We start from the raw sequence: 20,777 nt of genomic DNA on the forward strand, positions 1-20,777 counted from the left end.
CACAGAGGAAAGCCGGTGTGTATTCTTCAAAGAACTCGCCTTGCAATGTCGAAGACAATATGAACGCCGAATATATCATCATGGAAAACAGGTTCAAGGGCTACTATGGGAGTCCTGGACTAGGAGGTCCTCGGGCGTCCGGTCTATTGGATGTGGGCCGGACTGATGGGCCGTTGAGATACAACATAGAAGATCTCGTGTACGGTGGGGACACCCGTATGCGTGAATGGCAAGTATAGGTGTCCGATATGTTATTCCTTTCTGTAAAACCGGCTTTGTACAACCCTAAGCCCCTCCGGTGTCTATATAAATCGGAGGGTAGATCGGAGGCAGGATCACAACATTGCTAGGCTAGCTGATCTAGGGTTAGCCGAATCGATCTCGAGGTAGATCAACTCTTGTAACCCCTATACCCTTTGAATATAATCAAGCAGGAGTAGGGTTTTACCTTCATTAAGAGGGCCCGAACCAAGGTAAATATTGTGTCCTTTGTCCATAGTTACCATTGGTCCTCAGACATACAACTTGGGCCCCCCTACCCGAGATCTGCAGGTTTTGACACCGACACTCATCAACCTTCAGGCGTCCACTGCTTTGCAGGGCGGCGTTACTTTCGAGCGTCTCTTTGATCGTTCTCCTGATTACTCGGCGCTTCATTTGTTTGGTTGTTCTTCTAGCCCCTCGTGAACGCACCAAACTGTCCGCTCAGTCTGTTGAGTGTGTCTTCTTAGGATACAATGATGAGCACTGTTGAGTGGGTCGGCTCATTCGTGCCCTCGTGGGTGTTCGGCGAGTGAATTTTCCTAACTCCAATCAACTGACTAGAAAGAGGGTTTCTCGAAGGACTACAACAGCCGCCAGGGAACTTCTGAGCCCGTGGCTGCCATTTCGGGGTTGAGAGACGGGGGACCTCAGACCTTTAAGAGCTTTATGTTCTTCGTCAACGTCTAGTTATCATCGTAGCTTATTGAGAATAAAATTACTCGTTTTTTCTATGTGGTGCCACAAGGTTAAAGAGTTTTGTGTCCTCACTGATTTGATTATTCAGATGTGATGAGGTTATCTTAGTGTGTCAAGTTTTTTTGTTGATTTAATTTTATGAAGGTGAAATCTTACACTAACATCATACTGAAAATATTGTGATTCAACAACCTGAACCTCTAAGGTATCATCCCCGCCCAACCAGGTTCATTGATCAAGGCCTCCCATCTTTCTGAATGGGCGACTAAAAGATACTTTCAAAAATCTTTCTGAAAAGGGTGACAACGTTGCTTCACTCCAGATCGACTGAATCGTATCGTTTTGGATGTACGACTCAACATTGTTGGTGCGGGACGAAGGTAGAGCGGCAAAGTCGTCAGTGAAGCGAAGCCAAGATACTGCTCCAGATAACACGACACTCCACATGGGTCCCCGGGTAATAAGCTTCAAACAGATGCAAACAGGGTAAGCCTTGTTGGTTTCCAAGATAAGCTTCCAAATGGCACTAGTCAAGGCGGCTGCCAAACGAGTCAAACATTTCCGACCTTCCGCTCAACGCAACCACAAACATTCAACCACACCTTAAATGGTTCGCGGATCGATCAGCCACCCGTACAGCAACGGCAAAGAAGCTTGAAGCAATGGCGAGACCGTTTTGCGGCCGTCGTCCCCTGTTCCTCTTCGAGGTTACGGCAGTCGCCATCCTCGCGGCGCTGTTGCCGCTGGGCGGCCATGCGCGGGTCTGCCCCCCGTGCGGCTCGACGGCGGTGCCGTACCCGCTGAGCACGGCGGACGGGTGCGGCGACCCAGCGTACAAGGTCCGGTGCGCGGCCGGCACGTCGACGCTCTTCTTCGACGCGCTCAACGGCACCTCCTACCCGATCACCTCCGTGTCCCCGGCGGCGCAGCGCCTCGTGGTCGCCCCGGCGCCGCTGGTGTCCAGCGACACGTGCGTGTCCGTGGGGGCCCCCGCCGGGCGCGGCGTGCAGCTGGACCCGTCGCTGCCGTTCAACGTGAGCTCCTCCAACACCATCATGCTCCTCAACTGCACCTCCGCGCTGCTGCGCTCCCCACTCAACTGCTCGTCCAGCTCGCTCTGCCATGCCTACGCCGACGCCGCGCGGTCGCCCTGCGCGCCGCTGCCGCTCTGCTGCACGTTCGTGGCGGGCGGGTCGTCGACGTCGCACCGGATCCGCGCGTCGCCCGAGCTCTGTAGCGCCTACACCAGCTTCGTGAACCTCGACCCCGCGCAGCCGCCGGCGACGTGGGGCGGCCGCCTCGGCCTCGAGCTGCAGTGGGCAACGCCGAGGGAGCCGCTCTGCCAGACGCAGGCGGACTGCGAGGACGGCGCCAACGCCACGTGCGCCGGCGACCCGGTCGCGGCCGGCGCGGTGCGGCGCTGCCTGTGCGTGCCCGGGCTCGCGTGGGACCCCGTCGCCGGCGCGTGCCAGCAGAGTACGTTGCCGACGAATCATTTTGGTCGAACTGAGCTCGAGCTGGTTCATTTTGGTCATTGGCTCATACCGTGATATGCTTATTTGTGCAGTTCCTTCTGATTGCGAGCGCGCTGGAGACTGCGAGGGATCAAACCGTGCGCCTCTCATCGCAGGTATTACGTCTCTCTGATTACCCTGTTTCAGTCTCATCCTTACTTGCAATTGCAAATCTAGTTTCTCCTCCGGTTCCGGTTTGCTTAGATCAGTGGTGTCATGTCAAGCGACGAACTGTTGCGGTGTGACTGTAGCTAGATATGTTCGGCTCTGACTAAAGAAAACGCCGCATTCACTACAGTTTTGGTCAACATAGGTGGCTTTCTCTCTTAGAAAAACAAGCATTGACTGGCCAGCCCTACGTTGGGTCCTCGTGCTCTGAATTTGGGCTTCGGCAGCGACTGCTGTGTGCCGCCGTGCCGTCCTAGACCAAAACTGTAGTGAATTTGGGCTTCGGCAGCGACTCGCAAATCTCATAGGTTAATCACGGAGACTTGCCGCACTTACGCTAGGGCTAGGAAAGGGCCAAGGAGATCACCTAGGACTGCTATGAATGGGCTTTCTCATGGGCCTATTCCCCCTTTTCAGATTTACGGGCCAGGGGGAGCTCCTATTTGCCACATTTTGCAGCCACGAGGATTCGAGCTCACAAACTCGGATTCATAGTGGCTGCAGCACACCACCACGCCAGACGGGTATAGCTGATTGTATGTAGCGCGAAATCTTATAAGAACTCAAAAGCAGCGTTAACATATGAAAACAATTTTGGGAAAATCAAAACATTTCATGAAAGAAATGTGATTTCTTTCTAAAATTATGAATATTTTTCAAAACAGGACCACTTTTGAAAATGATGGACAATTTTTTTGAAATAGAACATATTTCGAAAATGATGATATCTTTTTTAAAATGGAACATTTTTTGAAATTCAAAAATCAAACTTAGAAATGCGAATATGAAACTCCTGGACAAAATTCGAAAACACGAACATTTATTAAAATAATTTTTGAAACTGGAATTCTTTTTTTGAACCTCATGAAAAAAATGAAAGCATGAACATTTTTTAAAAATTTTGAACAATTTTTCTAAATGAGAACATTTTTAAAACGTGAACATATTTTAAATTGTGAACAAAATTTTGAGAATGCGATCATTTTCTGAAATTGTGAACAAAAGTTTGAACGTGCAAACATTTTTTGAAATTCCTGAACATTTTTTGAAAAATCTGACCAAATTTTGAAAAAGAGAACACTTTTTGAAATTCCAAACAATATTTGAAATTTTTAAACAAAATAAAGAGGAGAACAAAAAAAGAATAAAAGGAAACAGGAAAAATGAAAAACGCGATTTTTCTTTGAAAATGGGAACAAATGTGAAATTCCAAAACTTTTTTCGAAAATTTGAAAATGTGAACATTTTTTGAGAATCACGAACAAAATTTGAAAAAGGGAATAAATGTGAAATTCCAATTTTTTATTTGAAAATTTGAGCAAATTTGAAAACACGAACATTTTTTGAAAATCACGAACACATTTTGAAACAGCGAACAAATTTTCAAAATACAAACAAATTTTGTACATTTTTAAAAATTACAGCATTGAAAACCTGAACAAATAAATTTGAACATTTTTTAAAGCCGAACAAAAGTATTGAATATGTTGAACTTTTTCTGAAATTGCGATTTTTCTAAAGCAAAAATAAAAGAAAGAAAGAAAAATAATAATGAAATGAAAAACGCGAAAAAAAGAAACATATAATAGCCAATCTCTAGCATGTATAGGACACTAGCATTGCGGAGCTCCGGTGTCTAGCAGCGCAGGTCAAAGCGTGGGAGGTTTGAGGTTCGATTCCTTGTTCGGTCATTTTTTGCGGGATTTTTTCTGTATGAAGCACCCGTCATGCCCCCCCCCCCCTGTCTCCGCCACTGCTTCCTGGCACATGAGATCCATCTATCATTGGGAATCTGAAACACATAAAAAAATTCTTCTCTTTTCTTATCTTTCTTTTGCCCCCTCCCAAAAGTCCATAAGAGCAACTTTAGCACAATCGCCATATTGGACCGAGAAGGAGACGTAGAGCGACGACGGAATGGACACAAATCCGGCTTCGGGAGAGGGAGGCACGGAGCTCAAATTTTCCGCCCATCTATGGTTGTTCAGTTGGAGTGTCATTTCAACTTTCAGTTTCAGAAATATTTCAGTGACAACAAAAATCTTTGAAATACAGTAAATTTCACTGATTTTGGTTTGCGTTTCGGCCAAATATTCACTTGAATTCAACCAAAAATTTGAATTAAAAAATATTTTCTACAAAAATATTTAAATCGTCTTTCTAAATCCCAGTCAACTGAGACCTTGTTATGTCTCAGTCAGATCTTACATTGAGATCCATGTAAATTTTTCTTTTCAGTTTTTTTTCTTTCTCTTTCTTAATGTTATGTCACTTGTTTAAGACTTGATTGCCACCCCCATATTTGAATTCATGTGTACTACTAAAATTGTTGAAATGTTTTGGCGAAAAGTTGAATATTTCAATGCCTACTGAAACTACTGAAATTCAGTGAATCTCATCGAAATATCAATGAAAGCGGGATAGTGTGAAAATTGAGTGGGTAGCCATTTTGGGAGGTTTAGGTGCCCTTTTGGGCCTTTTTTTTGTTACACCTAGCACCCAAAACTGTTAATGGACTGCTACTCCTAAATTTACTGGCTTATATATGCACCTGTATTATACTTCCTTCATTCCATAATACAGTGCATATAGATTTTATAAAATAAACAAACTTAGCAAATTTTGACCAAGTGTACGAAGAAAACTATTGATATCTACAATACCAAACATATACAATAAGAAAACTTAACTCACTACGTATGCAATGATATGCATTTGGTATTCTGAATATTTTTTCTCTATAAACATGGTGAGCTTGACTTTTGCAAAAATCTATACGCACTACATTATAGAATGGAGGAAGTATAACATTTTTTATCTGCACAAACTGCTGGATAGACGAGAAAAAAAATAGATTTCTCAGCACAGCTTGCTAGACGCAAATGTTGCCCTGTTCGAAACAAAATTGGAGATCGGAAATCTTATATCTTATATTTACTAATTGGAAGCACCATACGAGACATCACGTTAATCCTTTTGACCATCCGATTAATATATGGTTCATCTATAGTCATAGGATGAAACAGGAGACCAGCTCTCCTATCCCGCGTACAGGAGTTCTCTGGTCTCTCTTTGTTTTCTTCAAAATAAAAAAGTTATGCATTATCCCTTGAAAATAAAGCCCGAGCACCATCTAACCTTTCTCTCTTTTGTTTACTACATTTGCGTGATGCATGCGTGAGCGGTGAATTATATTTTTAGAGTATGTGTTCTGTATTTTCTCTGGAAGGATGCAACTGCTGATGCTAACGTCCACATATGTACCAATCAATTATTCTATAGAATGTGTTGTGAGCAGAAAAAAGAAAAACTGTGAAATATTTCTCATAATAATTATATCAAGTACTCCACTTTAATATTCGGGAGTAGATTTTTTTTTTCAAAACTGTTCGCGACTTCTAAAGAGTGCTGTTGATAGTGGAAACTCCATTTTGACCTAAATATTTCAAACATCTGTTCTGATATTCATATAAATTTTATTTAAATTACATGATTAAGAAATAAACATACAGATAATCCATCCTACATGCTTTGATTTGAAAAATAAAATATGACAATGTGATTTTTCTGTTCAATGTATAGAATATTACTTTGACATTTTATAAAAGACTATTCACTATATGGTCGAACATGAAACTAAATGATCACATCGCTATAGCGCACTTCTGCATGGATGTCACGAACACTAACTGAAGATGAAATCTAGACTTTCATTCATTCTTTTTCTAGAACTTCTACAAATTCATAGGATATTTATAAATGAATTGAACAAACATGAGTCTCTATTCCTATATATAAGACGTCTTATATTTACAAACAAAAGGTGTAACATCTATCAATCTGTGGTCAAGTGCGCCATGACACAATATGTATATAGAAGGAATATAACTCATTTATAAATGCATGAAAAACAGTAACATGCATTTAGCTAATATTATTTCAAACGAGTGTTTTCTAATTTTGCCCTGACATTTCTAATGTGTACAATTTTAGGCATACAATATATATCCAAAGTGCTAACCCGTGCAGGTGCACGGGTTGCCGACTAGTGCACATAACTGCTTTTAAGTCAATCGACTAGAATTTCCTTCCTGAGAGAATTTCCTTCCTGAGTTAAGTCACTGGATTGGATCAATCTGAGCAGTAAATTTGCAATGCAGGGATAGTGTGCGGCCTGGGCGGCGCCCTGCTACTGATAGCGGCAGGGCTGTTCCTCTACCGGCGGCAGAGGCGCATCCAATTAGCCCGGGAGAGGTTGACCAAGGAGCGCGAGGACATCCTGAACGCGAACAACTCCAGCGGCCGCACCGCCAAGAACTTCACCAGCCGCGAGCTGAAGCGCGCCACGGCCAACTTCTCCCGCGACAACCTCCTCGGCGTCGGCGGCTACGGCGAGGTCTACAAGGGCGCGCTCGCCGACGGCACCCTGGTCGCCGTCAAGTGCGCCAAGCTCGGCAACACCAAGTCCACGGACCAGATCCTCAACGAGGTGCGCGTGCTGTCGCAGGTCAACCACCGCAGCCTCGTCCGCCTCCTCGGCTGCTGCGTCGACCTCCAGCAGCCGCTCATGGTCTACGAGTTCATCCCCAACGGCACGCTCGCCGACCACCTCTACGGCGCCATGAGCCAGCCGCCGCTCCCGTGGCGCCGCCGCCTCGCCATCGCTCGCCACACGGCGGAGGGCATCTCCTACCTGCACTTCTCCGCCTCGCCGCCCATCTACCACCGGGACATCAAGTCCAGCAACATTCTCCTCGACGAGCAGCTCGACGGCAAGGTCTCCGACTTCGGGCTCTCCCGGCTCGCGGAGCCCGGGCTGAGCCACGTCTCCACCTGCGCGCAAGGGACGCTGGGCTATCTCGACCCGGAATACTACAGGAACTACCAACTCACGGACAAAAGCGACGTCTACAGCTTCGGGGTGGTGCTGCTGGAGCTGCTCACGGCAAAGCGCGCCATCGACTTCGGCCGCGGCGAGGACGATGTCAACCTCGCCGTGCATGTGCAGCGGGCGGCGGACGAGGAGCGGCTCCTGGACGTGGTGGACCCAGCAATGAAGAATCACGCCACGCAGCTGGAGCTCGACACGATGAAGGCGCTCGGGTTCCTCGCGCTCGGTTGCCTCGAGGATCGCCGGCAGAACCGCCCGTCCATGAAGGAAGTCGCCGACGAGATCGAGTACATCATCAACATTGAGGCAGGGGCCGCTGCCGTGGAGCCGCAGCAAAACGTATGATCGATGACCGGGAATCCGTGATACATCGATCTAACTTGCATGTCTTCGATGTTGTACGCTAGGGTAATAGGGTTGAGATAAATGACGCTTAATATGTACTAAGAGCACTAGAGTCTACAATTACTCCCTTTGTCATCTGCTCCTATATACAAGGTCTTGTTCTAAGTCAAAAAGAACATCAACACCTACATTATCAACCTTTGAGAAGATTATTATCGAGCATTGTATACCTGAGACCCCATGAGCTCGCGAGTATGGCTAGGGTTCATCCTCCGTCTCTGTGGATGGAGAACCCACCTCAATCGACCATGGGTTGATTGTTGATGACGTTTCTCTGTTTGAGCTGAAATAAAGCTAGTCATGATTACCTAAAAAAACTTAGTCAGACACTCCCTTAAACATATTCTTAACGTTTTCGCCCTTGCTGTAATACGCACTAAGGTTAAGACACATATTTTAGGACAGAGGGAGTATTAACTTTCGCAAAACCACTTTCCTTACTCTTAACACCTTCTTCTGTCACATTTGCCTACTCAATTTCACGAGCTCTCACGGTTTGGTACTCCCTTCGTTCACTTTTGTAAGTCCTTTAAAACAACTCAAAACGGACTGCTTTGCACATTGTCTGAAATGTCTTCAAGGTCTTATAAAAGTGAACAGAGGGAGCACATGATTTGGCGAGAAATTAGGGTTCTAGAGGTAAGAGGCGAAGGGGATCAGGGCAGAATGGAAGGAGAAGTAGTAACTATGTCCAGTCAACTTCGTACCCTCATTAGTGACATTTTTTGCGGGGAATCACTAGTGGCCCTTGGTCGAGCCTAAGCACTCTGCTCACTATCATCTCCCAGAGCGACAAGGTAAGAAGCGAGGCTGTAGTGGGCCGGCAAAATAGGATAGCGTGTTTTTGTTACGCGGTTGTGTTTCGTTCATTTTTTCATTTTTGAAATATTTTAAATACATATATTTCAAAAGTTAATTCACATGAATTTTTAAAAAGGTTAATCGCACATACAAAAAATGTCCACATAACTTTTAGAAAAGGTTGATAGTATTATAAGAATGTTCGTCATATTTAAAGAATGCTCACATGTTTCAAACAAATGTTCATGCCATTTTTCTAAAATGTTTATACATTGTAAAAGTGTTTCCATAACTAAAAAAATATTTTTCATATGTTCAAAAAAAATGTGCTCCCTCCAATCTGAATTAATTGACGTGCCCTCTATACAATGTAAGCAAGACATTATATAGAGGTTGTGTCAGTTAATTCGGATCAGAGGGAGTATTAACTTTCGCAAAACCACTTTCCTTACTCTTAACACCTTCTGTCACATTTGCCTACTCAATTTCACGAGCTCTCACGGTTTGGTACTCCCTCCGTTCATTTTTGTAAGTCGTTTAAAACAATTCAAAATGGACTGTTTTGCACATTGTCTGAAATGTCTTCAAGGTCTTATAAAAGTGAATAGAGGGAGTACATGATTTGGCGAGAAATTAGGGTTCTAGAGGTAGGAGGCGAAGGAGATCGGGGCAGAATGGAAGGGGAAGTAGTAACTATGTCCAGTCAACTTCGTACCCTCATTAGTGACTTTTTTTTCGCGGGGAATCACTAGTGGCCCTTGGTCAAGCCTAAGCACTCTGCTCACTATCATCTCCCAGAGCAACAAGGTAAGAAGCGAGGCTGTAGTGGGCCGGCAAAATAGGATAGCGTGTTTTTGTTACGCGGTTGTGTTTCGTTCATTTTTTCATTTCTGAAATATTCTAAATACATATATTTCAAAAATTAATTCACATGAATTTTTAAAAAGGTTAATCGCACATACAAAAAATGTCCACACAACTTTTAGAAAAGGTTGATAGTATTAGAAGAATGTTCGTCATATTTAAAGAATGCTCACATGTTTCAAACAAATGTTCATGCCATTTTTCTAAAATGTTTATACAATGTAAAAGTGTTTCCATAACTAAAACTATATTCTTCATACGTTCGAAAAAATGTGCTCCCTCCAATCTGAATTAATTGACGTGCCCTCTATACAATGTAAGCAAGATATTATATAGAGGTTGTGTCAGTTAATTTGGATAAGAGGTTTTCCCCGACGTTGATGTAACATATCGCCATGTCCCGTTGTTGTATCCCTCCACCGCGCGCCTGCGTGCCGTCTGGTTGGTCTAGACTACCTTTCCCTTTCTGAACTTGTACTTTTGGCTTGTAACCGCCCATCATATTTCTTTCATGAGTAATTCCTTGTCTCTGCAATTGCTCAATGCTAAACTATCCCTGTTACCCTCTAGCAGGATGGTTAGACCCATTGGTCATGGTCGTGGTGCCAACGCTCCACCACCGCCCGAATATATGGCGGGAATGATACAACAGTTTGAGCTGAATTACCAGTTTATGGAAGGATTCGTTGCTCAGTTTCCGCGACCCAATATGAATCAGCAGCCAGCCCCAGTGACACTACAAGACTTTACGCACCTCAACCCTGCCATCTACCGCAGCTCAACTCAGCCCCTTGATGCTGATGATTGGCCCATGACATCACTTATGAGATGGAGTCCGCTAGTGTTGCCCCTGCCAGCTATGTCACTTTTGCATCCTACTACCTGAAAGGTCCCGCTGCTCAATGGTGGGATAGCCACAGGTGTTCTTTACCTATTGGAACAACCATCACTTGACCGGAATTCCAAGCTGCTTTCCGTGCCCACTTCATTCCTCGGGGAATCATGGACAAGAAGAAGCGAGAGTTCCACAACCTCACTCAGGGAAACAAGACTGTGGATGCTTATCAGCAGGAGTTGCTAACTTGTTCCTCTATTCGGAAGAAGAAATTGCTATTGATGCATGTAGACAGAAAAAGTTCCATGATGGACTTCAAGCTGATATCAAGCTCGCGCTCCTTGTGCATGACTTTACTGATTTCTTCACCTTGGTGAACAAGGCCATTCAGGTCAAGACAGGTCTACAGGAACACCAGGGATCCCTCAGGCGCAACCGTGACGCTGACTCATCTTCGGGCCCGTCCTCGCAGAACCGTTGGATATGGATCCCCCACAACATGTATCGTTCAACTGCACCTGCACCAAGACCGTCGTATGCTGCACCTCGTCTGCCTCCTCCACCACCCAGGCAGCCAAGACTTCATGTTGCACCACCTCGAGCTCCTGCTCCCCGTCCCAATGACGGGTTGTGCTTCAAGTGTGGCCGTCTAGGTCACAATGCCAGAGAATGCCCTTAGAATCAGTACCAGCTTGCGCTACCTCCAACTGGCCGTGGTAACAATCAATGAGGGAGTCCTGGACTAAGGGGTCCTCGGACAGCTGAACTGTTGGACTATGAAGATACAAGACAAAAGACTTCGTCCCGAGTCCGGATGGGACTCTCCTTTGCGTGGAAGGCAAGCTTGGCAATTCGGATATGTAGATTCCTTTCTCTATAACCGACTTTATGTAACCCTAGCCCCTCCGGTGTCTATATAAACAGGAGGGTTTAGTCCGTAGCACAACAATCATAACTTCATAGGCTAGCTTCTAGGGTTTAGCCATTAGGATCTCGTGGTAGATCAACTCTTGTAATACTCATATTCATCAAGATCAATCAAGCAGGAAGTAGGGTATTACCTCCATAGAGAGGGCCCGAACCTGGGTAAACATTGTGTCCCCGCCTCCTGTTATCATCAGCCTTAGACGCATAGTTCGGGACCCCCTACCCGAGATCCGCCGGTTTTGACACCGACATTGGTGCTTTCATTGAGAGTTCCACTATGACGTTGAAGATAGGGTTGATGGCTCTCCTTGTTATCAAGGACAACATCACCTCCGGAGGAACTCTAGACTCAGGACAGGCCCTCCGACTTGGCGGCTTCATCAAGACCGCCCCTTCGGCCGTGGAGCCGATGATGACTTCTCGGGTCATCAAAAATCGCCTCCGCATCAGCTCAGAAAACTCCGAGCAGATAGATCCGATGGAGTTGGCGTCTTTAAACGAACTCCTGGATCGCATCGCCGCCTTGAGAGTCGCTACGGACTATGATCGGATTGGGCTTAAACCCGACCAGAGAGAGATTGAATCTCCGCCGGTCACCCATCAGGTAGCGGTAGTGGAGGAACAACGCGATAACTCTCCCTCTATATTGAGGACGAATTATGTTCGGATTTCCGAAGTCACAGAGCTGGATACCCACCCGCAGGTAGGTACACCTCCTATCCCGAACCTAGAGTCGGACTATGGGCCGGAAAAATTAGCTCATAGTCCGGAGCTTGAGCTGTCAAGCTCGGAAATTTCTCAAGCTCCGGATCATAGATTGGGTCAGGGATCGGATTTAAAACCACCCACCCACCCAGAGGCAAGTGATCTTATCCATGTCATGCAGTAGTCCGAGGAAACGGTCCATCACTTCTGGGCCAGATTCCGCCTTGTCAAGGACAGGATCAAGGACTGCCGCGATGAGGACGCAATCTCATTATTATGCAAAAACTGCACGGACGAGGGAATCCTCAATGCAATCAATCATCGTCACGTATCTCACTTCGCTGACTTGGCAACCATAGTACAGAAGAACTGCGCAATGGAAAGTGCCTGGAAAACTCAGGCAACCTCTTGGGAGGCATCAGTTTCCACTAAACCCCTCGCCCGGACAAAAAGGGTGCACCCTCGTCGGTCGCCTGATCCAGTAACTAAAAAACCAAAGCCCATTACAGGGCGCGGAACCGTCCTAGAGGGATGGCTCGATAGGCCATGCAAGATACACACAACATTGGATAAAATGCCAACCCACAGCCTTAGGGCATGTTGGATACTCCGGCAGGTGGCCAAGAGCGGCGAGGATCTCCTCATCAAAAATACCACAGAGCAACATCCCACGGAAGACAACAACCATACAGTGCTGACAGTCTTCGATACTTTTGCCTCAAACAATAGGAGAAAAAGGGCACTCCACGGCCTCGCTGAAATCTGCCAAGTTGCAGCAATAAACCCCTGGAACGACATGACCATAACTTTCAATGCCAGTGACGAGCCAAAATTCAGGACAGTCCGGGCATCTGCCGCGCTGGTCCTCAGTCTAATCGTGGACAGTTTCTGGCTTACCAAAGTTCTCATGGACTGCGGCAGCGGACTAAACCTCATTTACAACGAAACTCTCAACAAAATGGAAATAGATAGGAGCCGCATTGAGAGAAGTAATACGACCTTCTGAGGAATTATCCCAAGTCGGGAGGCGTGATGTGCGGGAAAAATCACACTCGATGTGGTATTCGACACGCCGAAGAATTATCAGTCCGAAGAGATAACCTTTCAAGTGGCCCCTTTTAACAGCGGATATCACACCCTTTTAGGGTGAGATGCATTTACGAGCTTCCAAGTTGTACCCCATTATGGGTACATGAAGCTCAAGATGCCCGGGCCCAATGGAATCATCACTCTCGCCAGTGATCCAGACATAACACTCCGCGCCGAAAATAAAACCGCCGCCTTAGCCCTCGAGGCATTATCTGAAGCCCTCACGGCTGAAGAATTAACCGCATTGCGCTCCACGATGGATAGGGACGACGTGATACTTGATAAGAGACCCAAATCCACCTCCTTCAAACCAGCAGACGAAATAGTCAAATTCCAGGTCCACCCAACGGACTCCACGAAGACAACATCCATCGGGGCACAACTGGACCCCACGGTCGATGCCGCATTGCGAGCGTTCCTACGCGAAAACTAGGATATATTTGCCTGGCACCCCTCTGACATGCCAGGAATCCCACGCGGACTGGCCGAACATAGCCTAAACATATTGAAGGGATACAAGCCGGTCAAGCAAACATTACGACGCTTTTCCGAACCCAAACGACAAGCCATGTGAGAGGAGCTAGCCAAGTTACTCGAGGTCGGATTCATCATAGAGATAAAACATCCAGACTGGCTAGCAAACCTGGTGATGGTACCAAAGAAGGATAAATCCTGGCGCCTATGCGTCGATTTCAAAGACCTCAATAAGGCTTGCCCTAAGGATCCATTTCCCCTCCCCCGCATTGATCAGATCGTCGATGCTACCACAGGACATGACTCACTGTGCTTCCTTGACGCATACTCCGGATACCATCAAATCAAGATGAAGGAGTCCGATCAAGCCGCAATAGCATTTATCACCCCTTACGGGCCTTTCTGCTTCAACACTATGCCTTTCGGGCTTAAAAACACCGGTGCCACCTATCAACGCATGATTCAGACATGCCTGGAGAAACAAATCGGCAAGACAGTTGAAGCATACATGGATGACGTAGTCATCAAAACCAGACACATCGAGTCATTAATAGACGATCTGCGCCTTACATTCGACAACATCCGAACATATGACATCAAGCTCAATCCGGAGAAATGTGTTTTCGGCGTTCCCGCCGAAAAGCTTCTGGGCTTCATCGTTTCCAATAGAGGAATTGAGGCAAACCCAGCTAAAATCCGAGCTTTGTCACAGTTGGCTACCCCAACAGACCTTAAATAGGTCCAAAAATTATCCGGATGTGTGGCAGCTTTAAGCCGCTTTATCTCCAGGCTAGGGGAAAAGGCATTGCCACTCTATCGCCTTCTCTGACGCACCGATCACTTCGAGTGGACGGACGCGACAACAACCGGATTGGAAGAAATAAAAGCTCTTTTAGCAAGCAACCCAATCCTGTCCGCGCCAAACATCGGCAAACCCATGTTATTATATATATCAGCCACACACCAAGTTGTGAGTGCGGTACTCGTTGTCGAACGAGAGGAGGACGGGCACAAATTCCCGCTCTAGAAGCCGGTATACTATGTATCCACTGTCCTCACACCATGCAAATCCTAGTACCCTCAGTACCAAAAGATAGCATACGCAGTTTTCATGGCATCCCGGAAGCTATGACACTACTTTCAAGAGTGCTCGATAACGGTGGCCTCCGAAGTACCTCTTAACGACATAATAAACAACTGTGACGCTACGGGACAGATTGCCAAGTGGGCCATTGAGCTCCTCCAATTCGACATATCATACAAACCGTGCTGGGCCATTAAATCCCAGGTATTGGCCGACTTCATCACTGAATGGACTGAGGCCGAACTCCCTAAAGAGTACGACGCATATTCCAACTAGGTCAAGCACTTCGACGGCTCAAAAATGTTGGCAGGCCTAGGGGAAGGCGTTGTCGTAACATCCCCTACTCGAGATATTGTTCAGTACGTCCTACAAATATTATTCACGGACTCCAACAATGCAGCCAAATACGAAGCCTTATTGCATGGTCTTAAGATGGCTGTTTCCATGGGCATACAACGCCTGGAAGTGTGCGGGGATTCAAACCTCGCAATATCTCAAATAAATGGACACTTCGATGCCAAAGATCTGAAGATGCCGGCTTATCGTAACGCTGTTCTCAAATGTCGGCTCGTTTCGAGGGGCTCGAGTTTCACCATGTGGCTCTTGAAAGTAATCAAGTGGTGGATGTCCTCGCTCGCATCAGCGCCAAGCGCGATCCCGTCCCACCAAACATCTTTCTGGAAAGGCTCTTCAAACCATCCGTGGTGTGGAAAGGGGAAAGCAGCGATACCAATCCGGATCCGAATATAACCCCAGATTCCAAACACACTGACATCATCGAGGGCTCAACCACCGAAATTACACCATCGGCCCATCTCATCATGGCGGTCATTGCACCATGGACCAAACCCTTCCTGGCCTACCTTAATAGGCGAGAACTTCCCGAGGACCAGAATCAAGCACATTGCATTGTGCGGCATTCTAAAACCTACAAAGTCCATGAGGGAGAACTTTACAAGAAAAGCGCTACCGAAGTACTTCAAAGATGTATCTCCGAGGAAGAGGGGCGACAACTCTTGGCTGAAATTCATGCCGGCCTCGGGGGCCACCACGCCGCAGCTCGGGCCCTTATAAGTAAGGCCTTCCGTACAGGTTTCTACTAGCCGATGGCCCGAACAGACGCACATGACCTTGTCCAACATTGCGTCGGATGCCAGCTTTTCGCCAACCAAAGCCATATGCCACCTACTGCTCTACAAACAATCCCCATTACTTGGCCTTTTGCGGTCTGGGGGCTTGATATGGTCGGACCCCTTAAAGGAGGAAGCCATAAGAAAAAATACATGTTGGTCATGGTGGATAAATTCACCAAGTGGATAGAAGCAAAACCAGTTAAAACTGCCAAAGCCGGGCCTATGATAGATTTTATATCCGGCGTTGTGCACCGTTATGGTGTTCCACACAGTATCATCACCGACAACGACTCCAATTTTACAGCCGATGAGGTGAAGGCCTCGTGCGCGAATCTGGGCATCAAGCTCGACTATGCTTTCGTCTATCACCCACAAACCAACGGTCAAGTTGAACGAGCCAATGGTCTTATTATGAGTGGCATTAAACCCCGACTAGTGTGGTCTTTGAAAGAATCAGACAAGCACTGGGTGGAGGAGCTCGACTCCGTACTCTGGGGGCTGCGGACCACGCCCAATCATTCTACTGGATACACACCTTTCTTTATGGTGTACGGCGCAGAGGTTGTGTTACCCTGCGACATTATTCATGACTCACCTCGAGTGCGCATGTATGAAGAGAGAGAGGCTGAGCTGGATTGGCAGGACAACTTAGATGCCCTAGAGGAGGAGCGCAACGTCGCTAAGGCCCGTTCTGCATTCTATCAACAACAGGCTCGCAGATATCAAAGCAGAGAAGTACGTGCCAAGACTTATAACATTGGCGAACTCGTTCTACGCTTGCCAGAGAAGAAAAAGGACAAACTCAAGCCCAAGTGGGAGGGTCCCTTCATCATTGACGAAGTTCTCATCGTAGGAGCATACCTCCCGCGTGATGCATCAGACAACCGCCTGGAGCCGAACCCATGGAACTGTTGGAAATATGCCCTAGAGGCAATAATAAAATGATTATTATATTTCCTTGTTCATGATAATTGTCTATTATTCATGCTATAGTTGTATTATTCGAAAATCGTAATACATGTGTGAATACATAGACCACAACATGTCCCTAGTGAGCCTCTAGTTGACTAGCTCGTTAATCAACAGATAGTCATGGTTTCCTGACTATGGACATTGGATGTCATTGATAACGGGATCACATCATTAGGAGAATGATGTGATGGACAAGACCCAATCCTAAGCATAGCACAAGATTGTGTAGTTCGTTTGCTAGAGCTTTTCCAATGTCAAGTATCATTTCCTTAGACCATGAGATCATGTAACTCCCGGATACCGTAGGAGTGCTTTGGGTGTACCAAACATCACAACGTAACTGGGTGACTATAAAGGTATACTACAGGTGTCCCCGAAAGTATCTGTTGGGTTGACACGGATCGAGACTGGGATTTGTCACTTCATATGACGAAGAGGTATCCCTGGGACCACTCGGTAATGCATCATCATAATGAGCTCAATGTGACCAAGTAGTTGGTCATGGGATCATGCATTACGGTACGAGTAAAGTGACTTGCCGGTAACGAGATTGAATGAGGTATTGGGATACCGACGATCGAATCTCGGGCAAGTAACGTACCGATTGACAAAGGGAATTGTATACGGGATTACTTGAATCCTCGACATCGTGGTTCATTCGATGAGATCATCGTGGAACATGTGGGAGCCAACATGGGTATCCAGATCCCGCTGTTGGTTATTGGCCGGAGAGTTGTCTCGGTCATGTCTGCGTGATTCCCGAACCCGTAGGGTCTACACACTTAAGGTTCGATGACGCTAGGGTTGTAGAGATATTAGTATGCGGTAACCCGAAAGTTGTTCGGAGTCCCGGATGAGATCTCGGACATCACGAGGAGTTCCGGAATGGTCTGAAGGTGAAGAATTGTATATAGGAAGTCCAGTTTCGGCCACCGGGAAAGTTTCGGGGGTCACCGGTATTGTACCGGGACCACCGAAAGGGTCCCGGGGTCCACCGGGTGGGGCCACCTATCCCGGAGGGCCCCATGTGCTGAAGTGGGAAGGGAACCAGCCCCTGGTGGGCTGGTGCGCCCCCCTTGGGCCTCCCCTGCGCCTAGGGTTGGAAACCCTAGGGGTGGGGATGCCCCACCTGACTTGGGGGGCAAGTCCCTCCTTTGGCCGCCGCCCCGTGATGTCTACTACACAACCTTCTTCTTGTAGACATTGTTGGGCCTGCAAGTGCACAGGTTTGTAGGACAGTAGCAAATTTCCCTCAAGTGGATGACCTAAGGTTTATCAATCCGTAGGAGGCGTAGGATGAAGATGGTCTCTCTCAAACAACCCTGCAACCAAATAACCAAGAGTCTCTTGTGTCCCCAACACACCCAATACAATGGTAAATTGTATAGGTGCACTAGTTCGGCGAAGAGATGAAGATACAAGTGCAAAATAGATAGTAGATAAAGGTATTTGTAATCTGAAATAATAAAAACAGCAAGGTAGCGAGTGATAAAAGTGAGCGTAAATGGTATTGCAATGATAGAAAACAAGGCCTAGGGTTCATACTTTCACTAGTGCAAGTTCTCTCAACAATAATAACATAGATAGATCATATAACAAGCTCTCAACATGCAACAAAGAGTCACTCCAAAGCCACTAATAGCGGAGAACAAACGTAGAGATTATGGTAGGGTACGAAACCACCTCAAAGTTATTCTTTTGGATCGATCTATAAAAGAGTTCGTACTAGAATAACACCTTAAGACACAAATCAATCAAAACCCTAATGTTACCTAGATACTCCATTGTCACCTCAAGTATCCGTGGCATGATTATATGATATGAATCACACAATCTCAGATTTATCCAACCAACATAAAAGTACTTCAAAGAGTGCCCCAAAGCTACTATCGGAGAGTCAAGAACATGTGCCAACCCCTATGCATAGGTTCCTAATGTCACGAAACCCGCAAGTTGATCACCAAAACATACATCAAGTGGTTCACAAGACATACATCAAGTGTTCTCATAAAACACTCAATCCGATAAGGTAACTTCAAAGGGGAAACTCAATTCATCACAAGAGAGTAGAGGGGGAGAAACATCATAAGATCCAACTACAATAGCAAAGCTCGGGATACATCAAGATCGTGCCATAGAGGGAACACGAGAGAGAGAGATCAAACACATAGCTACTGGTACATACCCTCAGCCCCGAGGGTGAACTACTCCCTCCTCGTCATGGATAGCGCCGGGATGATGAAGATGGCCTCCGGTGATGGGATCCCCCTCCGGCAGGGTGCTGGAACAGGGTCCCGATTGGTTTTTGGTGGCTACAAAGGCTTGCGGCGGTGGAACTCCCGATCTATCTTCTGTTCTGGAAGTTTTAGGGTACGTAGGTATATATGGGTGCAAGGGGTACGTCGGTGGACCTCCGGGGTGCTCAGAGGCAGGGGGCACTCCCAGGGGGGCGCCCCCACCCTCGTGGGCAGCCCGGGACTCCCCTGACGTGCACTCCAAGTCTATCAGGTTGTTTTCCTTCCAAAAATAACTTCTCCAGTTGATTTCGTTCCGTTTTGACTCCGTCTGATTCCTTTTCCTCGAAACACTGAAATAGGCATAAAACAGCAAATCTGGGCTGGGCCTCCGGTTAATAGGTTAGTCCCAAAAATAATATAAAAGTGCATAATAAATCCCAATATTGCCTAAAACAGTAGATAAAGTAGCATGGAGCAATCAAAAATTATAGATATGTTGGAGACGTATCACCCCCCCCCTTGAGATTAGATCTCTAGGGGGCTGGTGCCCCCAGGGCCTCTATATAAAGAGGGGGGAGGGAGGTCCGTGCACCCTAGTCCCTGGCGCCTCCCTCTCCCCCCGTACCACCTCTCCCTCTCGCTGAGCTTGGCGAAGCCCTGCCGAGATCGCCGCTACTTCCACCACCACGCCATCGTGCTGCTGGATCTCCATCAACCACTCCTTCCCCTTGCTGGATCAAGAAGTAGGAGACGTCTTCCCAACCGTACATGTGTTGAACGCGGTGGTGCCATCCGTTCGGCACTAGGATCTTCGGTGATTTGGATCACGACGAGTATGACTCCCTCAACCCCGTTCTCTTGAACGCTTCCGCTCGCGATCTAAAAGGGTATGTAGATGCACTCCTCTCTCTCGTTGCCAAGAACGGGTCCTTTCTGGAGAAAGAGTTTCTCTCGAAAGAAATAAGTGGGAGGAAAGTAGAACTCGATGAAGTACTGCCTCTTGAACCGGAAAGTAGCGCAGCTTAGGAAGATGTTCCTGTGGTGCCTGCGCCGACTGGAGAGGAAGTTAATGATGATGATCAAGGTACTTCGGATCAAGTTGCTACTGAACTTCGTAGGTCCACAAGGACACGTTCCACACCAGAATGGTATGGCAACCCTGTCCTAGAAATCATGTTGTTAGACAATGGTGAATCTTTGAACTATGAAGAAGCGATGGCGGGCCTAGATTCCAACAAATGGCTTGAAGCCATGCAATCCGAGATAGGATCCATGTATGAAAACAAAGTGTGGACTTTGACAGACTTTCCTGATGATCGGCGAGCGATAGAAAACAAATGGATCTTTAAGAAGAAGACGGACGCAGATGATAATGTTACCATCTATAAAGCTCAACTTGTTGCTAAGGGTTATCGGCAAGTTCAAGGGGTTGACTATGATGAGACTTTCTCTCCCGTAGCAAGCTGAAGTCCGCCCGGATCATGTTAGCAATTACCGCACACTATGATTATGAGATATGGCAAATGGATGTCAAAACGGCATTCCTTAACGGCTATCTTAAGTAAGAACTGTATATGATGCAGCCGGAAGGTTTTGTCGATCCTAAGAATGCTAACAAGGTATGCAAGCTCCAGCGATCCATTTATGGGCTGGTGCAAGCATCTCGGAGTTGGAACATTCGCTTTGATGAGATGATCAAAGCGTTTGGGTTTATGCAG

General features: G+C 46.6%; 1 protein-coding gene across 1 annotated transcript; it reads left to right on the top strand.

The window, feature by feature from the left end:
• Positions 1 to 1,453: 1,453 nt before the first annotated feature.
• LOC123069029 (wall-associated receptor kinase-like 20) lies at positions 1,454 to 8,235 on the top strand. Its single transcript, XM_044491761.1, has 3 exons — positions 1,454 to 2,436; positions 2,528 to 2,590; positions 6,803 to 8,235. The coding sequence occupies exons 1-3, from the start codon at positions 1,623 to 1,625 to the stop codon at positions 7,876 to 7,878; spliced, it is 1,953 nt and encodes a 650-aa protein (XP_044347696.1). The 5' UTR covers positions 1,454 to 1,622; the 3' UTR covers positions 7,879 to 8,235.
• Positions 8,236 to 20,777: the final 12,542 nt, after the last annotated feature.

The sequence above is a fragment of the Triticum aestivum genome, chromosome 3B, assembly GCF_018294505.1.
Source record: "Triticum aestivum cultivar Chinese Spring chromosome 3B, IWGSC CS RefSeq v2.1, whole genome shotgun sequence".
Classification (NCBI taxonomy): Eukaryota; Viridiplantae; Streptophyta; class Magnoliopsida; order Poales; family Poaceae; genus Triticum; species Triticum aestivum.

Bases quoted from the DNA above. Each gene is read 5' to 3' on its own strand.
- LOC123069029 (XM_044491761.1), top strand. From the start codon at position 1,623: ATGGCGAGACCGTTTTGCGGCCGTCGTCCCCTGTTCCTCTTCGAGGTT. The intron at 2,437-2,527 runs GTACGTTGCCGA...TTATTTGTGCAG, and splicing joins CGCCGGCGCGTGCCAGCAGA to TTCCTTCTGATTGCGAGCGC. The intron at 2,591-6,802 runs GTATTACGTCTC...TTTGCAATGCAG, and splicing joins CCGTGCGCCTCTCATCGCAG to GGATAGTGTGCGGCCTGGGC.